At 40.5% G+C, this 7,227-nt stretch overlaps 1 protein-coding gene across 1 annotated transcript; it reads left to right on the forward strand.

Moving 5' to 3' along the window:
• The first annotated feature begins 2,567 nt into the window (after positions 1 to 2,567).
• LOC140830155 (uncharacterized) lies at positions 2,568 to 4,289 on the forward strand. The gene has a single exon (XM_073193441.1). The coding sequence runs from the start codon at positions 2,568 to 2,570 to the stop codon at positions 4,287 to 4,289; it is 1,722 nt and encodes a 573-aa protein (XP_073049542.1).
• The last annotated feature ends 2,938 nt before the right edge of the window (positions 4,290 to 7,227 follow it).

A 7,227-nucleotide genomic window follows, 5' to 3' on the forward strand; every position in this document is an offset into this window, starting at 1 on the left:
ACGGCCATACAATGCTTCATATGGAGCCATACCTATAGACGACTGAAAACTGTTGTTATAGGTGAACTCTACCAATGGCAAGTTCGACTCCCAACTCCCTGAGAAGTCAATCACACAAGCACGGAGAAGATCCTCCAAGATCTGAATAACTCGCTCTGACTGCCCATCTGTCTGCGGATGGAAAGCTGTGCTAAACAGCAACTTCGTACCCAAAGTCGAATGCAAACTCTTCAAAAAAGAGGAAGTAAATCTGGGGTCTCTGTCAGATACAATCGAAACTGGAATACCATGAAGTCGGACTATCTCCCGGATATATAACTCTGCATACTAAACCATGGTGAAAGTCGTCTTAATAGGCAAGAAGTGCGCTGATTTGGTAAGACGATCTACATTCACTGATAAGCACGAATTATATAGCATTTTAGGGATTTTATTTTGTCGTATTCGTGCTTATCTGGCATTTTTTTATTCCGAGTCTCGCGCTTAATTCGTCTCATTATGGTTATTTGCAGGTTTGACCAAAATATAGTGAAAGCCAAAGGAATGAAAGAAAAGTCAAGCTCGCAGTGCCATGTCACGAAATACCCGGAAAAATAGGAAAGCTTCACAAGAGAGCACCCGGACCCAAAGACGGACCCCGTCTAAGGGTTCGTGCACATCAACCCCCAAAGAAGAGAAAAGCCGAGTCTACACGGACCTGTAACCGGACCCCTACACGGGGTCCGTGTCCTTCACCATCCGAGAATCGATTTTACAGAGTCTACACGGACCCCAGGACGGACCTATACACGGGGTCCGTGTCCACCATTCTGGAAGAATTCTTGGGCAGAGTCTACACGGACCCTTTCCCGGATGCAAGCACGGGGTCCGTGTACGTAATATCAGAACGAGATCCTACGAAGATTTGCTCGTGAATTTGAAGAGGAATAAAAGAGGAAAACCTAGACATTTTAATGGGTTGTTGAATATTCGAGAGACAGCCGACTTTTGGAGGAAAAAGGCGCAAGTTTTGAGACTTTTGAAGACGACGACGACTGGGAAAAACGAGAGGAAAATCATCACACTTTACACGCAAGATCCGCGCCCGTCATTGAGATTTCTCTTCTCGTTTATTTTCTTATTTTTTAGACATGAATTCAAACATTAAATTTGATTTTAGTTTTGAATTTATGGAGTAGTTTTTCTTGTGATCGGGATCACGATAGGGACAAACGACTGATTTTGTTTATTCGTTAGATGGTTTGATTCATAAATTATTTTATGTTATTGATTAATGTTTGCGTAATTTTCGTGCTTTTGATTTGGCCAATTATTTGCATGTTTGTCGTTCGATCTTGACTCGAAAGGGAATAGATTGAATTTAGCTTCAAAAATATTAATCAACACATGGTTAAACCGACTAGAAATAGTATTTGGTTTCAGTGTGCGATTTTAGGCGATAGCTGTAATTCTATCGTTGATGCATGCGTTTTCGTTTAATTAAATTCAATTAGAAATAATTGGACTGTTAAATGAAAACATGATTATAAATTCTAGAAATAGATTTATAATTAAATTAGAGGATTACATCGTGACTTCGAATAATTGCTAGTCGAATAATTCCAGTTCTTGAATTTAATCAGAGTTTGTTACCGTTGTGTATTCCCGATCATTCTATTTAAATTTGAAAATCCCACGTTCCAATCTTCTCTGATATTTGATTTAGTCATTAAATTCACATAAATTAGTTTAAAAATTTATTTAGTTGAAATAATAATCAAATCGCTCGTTATTGTTTGCCTAGATTAAATAAAATAATTGAATCTTAGTAAATAAATAATAGTCTCTGTGGGATCGATACTTGGACTGTTCGTCCATTTACTATAACTTGACCTAGTCCGCTTGCTAGAATTAATCCCAACCGAATTCGTCGGTCAAGTTTTTGGCGCCGCTGCCGGGGACTATTTATTTGATATTAGGATAAATTATTCGTTTGAGACTAGGATTTTATTCTTAGTTTTAAATCTTTCATTCTTTCTTTAGCATTTTAATTAGATTAACTTTGTTTCATCTTTTCATACTCTTTTGGAGCTTAAATCTTGGACTTTAATTTTTGATTTCAGGGGTTAGCTCGTGTTATATAAGCCGTGCTCAAGACGTCTGGAATCTAGTGCCACTTGATCTTGAGATTGAAAGCACTCTCCGCAGTATCCGCAGAGCTCGAAGGAACAACGACTTGACCCTGGAGTTTGAATCTGAAGCAGAATCTGAAATAGACCGTAAACCAGAGGTTGAGGAAATGGCCGGAGAAGAGGATAATCGGACGCTGATGGAACTTCATCGACCCGCATTCGGAGGTTATGGGTCTAGTATTGTGCGTCCCACAATACAGGCTAATACATTTGAGCTTAAACCGAACATCATCCAGATGATCCAACTTCAAGTCAAATTTGGAGGATCACCTTCTGAAGACCCTAATGCACATCTGGAAAACTTTTCTGTCAATCTGTGACACAATCAAGTGCAATGGGGTGAGTACTGATGCCATTCGACTCAGATTATTCCCATTCTCCCTACAAGGAGAGGCTATGGAGTGGCTTCGAGACCTTCCAGCTGGTTCTATCACGACATGGGAAGGATTAGTCGAGTTCTTTATGCACAGGTATTTTACCCCAACTAAGATTACACAGTTAAGAAATGAAATCACATCATTTAGACAGAGGGATGGAGAATCACTGAATTCAGCATGGGCGAGGTTCAAGAAGATGTTGAGGATGTGCCCGAGACATGGCTTTTCAATAGGCCAACAGATTGAGACATTTTATTATGGGGTAGATCCTTCTGTGAGATCTATGCTCGATGCGGCAGCAAATGGGAGCTTATATCGAAAAACGCCGACTGCAGCACTGGAAATCATATCGAATATGGCCGAAAGCAATGTAGGTTGGCAAGATAACCGGAGAGAAAAGAAGGTAGGATTCCTTGAGATGGATGCTCTGACAGCAATTACAGCGAAAATTGATGGATTGACGCATCAGATGGCAAAGTTACAAGCACAGAAGTCAACACCAGTCAAGTCAGTGAATCAGATTCAAGGAAGTGCTAAAATGGTTGGTGGTTCATTGAGTGACATGCCATTCATTCCAGATATGTCCTGTGAGGGAATACAATGCTTCGGGGGAGACTCAGTAAATTATGTGGGAAACCAAGGCCGACAACAGTACAATCCATACAGTTTTTCATATAACCCCGGCTGGAGGAATCATCCGAATTTTGGATGGAAGCAACCTGAAACTTCTGTTGAGCAACTACAGTTTAATCTGCCACAACATCCTACACAGCAAAGACCTCCTCAACAACCACCTAAACCGCCACAAGGTGCAGGACCTTCTATGCCACCTGGTTTCAAGCCACAGGATAGCAAGTCGAATCTTGAGGATATGCTTGCCAAGTACATAGCTGGGAATGAGATGAGATGGCAAAACCATGATGCCATGATGCAAAGAGTGGAGACGCAACTAGGGCAGTTAGCGACACAAATGGCTACACGAGCTCCGGGTACACTACCTAGTGACACGGAAAAGAATCCAAAAGGTGTCAATGCTGTCACGGCGACGTCCCCCATAAAACAGGAAGTGATCGATGTTGAAGGAGATGAGAAAGAGAAGAAAATATCCAAGCAAGAGTCCAATGACACGAGGGAGAAAGGTAAGTCTCTAAACTCAAACTCCAATATTGATATTAAGTCACTCCCATTTCCCCAAAGAGCAAAGCAACTGCAACTGGATACCCAATTTTCAAAATTTCTTGAGATTTTCAAAAAGCTGCACATAAATATCCCATTTGCAGAGGCTTTAGCTCAAATTCCCTCGTATGCAAAATTTCTTAAAGAAATTTTATCAAACAAGAGGAAATTGGTTGAATTTGAGACAGTTAAGCCTTTGGAGGAATGTTCTGCAATTTTACAAAATAAACTCCCTCCGAAGCTTAAGGATCCAGGTAGTTTCTCTATCCCTTGTACTATTGGAACTTCAAACTTCAGTAAAGCTTTGTGTGACTTATGTGCAAGCATTAACTTGATGCCATATTCATGTTTTGAGAAACTAAAAATAGGTGAAGTGAAGCCAACTACAATTTCCCTACAGTTAGCTGATAGATCGATTAAATATCTTAGGGGAGTTGTAGAGGATGTGTTAGTTAAGGTTGACAAGTTCATTTTTCCGGTCGATTTTGTTGTGTTGGATGTGGAAGAGGATCGTGAGATTCCTCTTATTTTAGGAAGACCATTTTTAGCCACTGGAAAGCCCTGATAGATGTACAAAAGGGTGAGTTGGTGCTGAGACTGAATGATGAGAGTGTGGTGTTTAATGTTTTTCAGTCCATCAAGTATCCTAATGATACATCTGATTGTTTTAGAATCGATGCTACTGACGAGCTTGTTGAGTGTGTTTTACAGGAATTGATAGGTGAAGATCCTTTGGAGATTTGTTTGACTGATTCATGCCCAGGAGAGTTGGAAAATGAGGATATTAAGGAATACATGCAGTATCTGGAAGCAGGCAGATCAATTTCAAAAACGGTAAATTCTAGTATTGGGGAGCTTGGGCATATCCCAAGACCTTTAAAGTCATCCATCGAAGAAGCCCCAATCCTAGAGATGAAACCTCTCCCTTCGCATTTAAAATATCTATTTTGCGTGATAGTGAAAAATTACCAATGATTGTTTCATCTACTTTGACAGGTACGGAAGAGGAAAAGTTGTTGCGTGTTTTGAGGGATAATATCAAAGCTATAGGATGGAGTATTGCAGACATAAAGGGGATCAGTTCATCCATGTGCATGCACAAAATCCTAATGGAGGTCGACCACAAGACATCTACTAAACCTCAAAGACGTCTGAACCCAGCCATGCAAGAGGTGGTCAAGAAGGAGGTGATAAAGCTACTGGACGCAGGTATTATTTACCCGATTTCTGATAGTAGGTGGGTTAGTCCAGTGCAAGTTGTTCCGAAAAAAGGTGGGATCACTGTTGTCAAAAATGAAAATAATGAATTAATTCCCACTAGAACTGTTACAGGGTGGCGTGTTTGCATCGATTATAGAAAACTTAATGAAGTCACCCGTAAAACCACTTTCCCCTCCCCTTTATTAATCAAATGTTGGAAAGGTTAGCTGGACACTCTTTTTACTGTTTCTTGGATGGTTATTCGGGTTATATGCAAATTCCTATTGACCCTAAAGATCAGGAGAAAACTACTTTTACATGTCCTTACGGGACATTTGCATATAAACGAATGCCATTCGGTTTATGTAATGCACCCGCAACTTTCCAACGATGCATGATGGCAATTTTTCATGATATGATTGAAGATTTTATTGAAATATTCATGGACGATTTTTCTGTTTTTGGCCCGTCATTTGATTCCTGTTTGATGAACTTGTCTAAAGTCTTGGAGAGGTGTGAAGAGTCAAATTTGGTCTTAAACTGGGAAAAGTGTCATTTCATGGTGAGAGAGGGAATTGTGTTGGGGCACAAAATTTCAGAAAATGGGATTGAAGTCGACAAAGATAAAATTGAAGTGATAGAGAAACTCCCAACCCCAACAAACATTAGAGGAGTGCGTAGTTTTCTAGGGCATGCAGGGTTTTATAGACGTTTTATCAAAGATTTTTCTTGCATTGCCATGCCACTGACCAATTTACTGATTAAGGACGTAAGCTTTGATTTTTCTGATGAGTGCATGCAGGCATTTCAGGTTTTGAAAAAGAAATTGATCACAGCACCTGTGATGATAGCACCTGACTGGGGGTTGCCATTTGAGATGATGTGTGACGCAAGCGACACAGCTCTAGGGGCAGTGTTGGGCCAAAAGAGGGATAAATGCATTCATGTCATCCACTATGCTAGTATGACACTGTCCGCTGCCCAACTAAACTATGCCACTACAGAGAAGGAGCTTCTTGCTGTGGTTTTTGCTCTGGATAAGTTTAGATCATATTTGATAGGGAGCAAAGTTGTAGTGCATACCGATCATTCAGCCCTGAAATATTTGATGGCTAAAAACGATGCAAAGCCAAGACTAATACGCTGGATTCTTCTTTTGCAGGAATTTGACGTGACGATTATCGATAGGAAGGGAACAGAGAATCAGGTTGCTGACCATCTCTCGCGTCTGGAGAATCCGAACACAAGTAATGAAATTATTCGGGATAATTTCCCGGACGAACAACTCTTTGAAATCGACAGCTTACCATGGTATGCCGACTTTGTTAATTATCTATCAAGTAAGTTCATTCCTCCCCATTTTACATATCAGCAAAAGAAAAAGTTTTTCTCAGATTTGAAATATTATTTGTGGGAGGGCCCTTATTTGTTTAGAATATGTGCAGATGGCATAATTCGTAGATGCATTCCCCAAGAAGAGGTAAGTGAAATTTTGTTTCATTCTCATGCTGGTTCGGCTGGAGGCCACTTTGGGGCAACTAGAACTGCGTCCAAAGTCCTCCAGTCTTGTTTTTATTGGCCTACTTTGTTGAAGGATGCGCATGAATATGTCACAAAATGTTCAAATTGTCAGCGAACAGGTAATATCTCTAGGAGACATGAATTACCTCTCAATAACATTCTTGTGTGTGAATTATTTGATGTGTGGGGTATCGATTTCATGGGTCCGTTCCCGGTTTCTTTTGGGAACAAGTATATTTTGGTGGCTGTAGATTATGTGTCTAAGTGGGTGGAGGCACTTGCATGCAAGACTAATGACTCTAAGGTGGTTGTTCAATTTCTAAAGAAAAATATTTTTTCACGTTTCGGAACACCTAGAGCCATTATTAGCGATGGGGGTACTCATTTTTGCAATCGTCAATTCGACAGTCTGTTGGCAAAGTATGGGGTCCGACATAAGGTGGCTACACCTTACCATCCTCAGACTAGTGGCCAAGTCGAGGTATCAAATCGAGAGATTAAGCGCATTCTTGAGAAGACTGTCGGTGCTTCAAGGAAAGAATGGTCTAGCAAACTTGACGATGCACTTTGGGCTTATCGCACTGCTTTTAAAACCCCCATTGGCATGTCTCCTTTTAAATTGTTGTATGGGAAATCATGCCACCTCCCTCTTGAACTTGAGCACAAGGCTTATTGGGCTACTAAATTTTTAAATTTTGATGCTAAAACCACAGGTGACAACAGAGTTCTGCAGCTGAATGAATTGGACGAATTTAGGTTGGAGGCATACGAGAATGCCAAGC

Source organism: Primulina eburnea, chromosome 4 (assembly GCF_022965805.1).
Source record: "Primulina eburnea isolate SZY01 chromosome 4, ASM2296580v1, whole genome shotgun sequence".
Classification (NCBI taxonomy): Eukaryota; Viridiplantae; Streptophyta; class Magnoliopsida; order Lamiales; family Gesneriaceae; genus Primulina; species Primulina eburnea.

What these genes read in the sequence shown, in the direction of transcription:
- LOC140830155 (XM_073193441.1), top strand. Translation starts at nt 2,568, where the DNA reads ATGGAGTGGCTTCGAGACCTTCCAGCTGGTTCTATCACGACATGGGAA.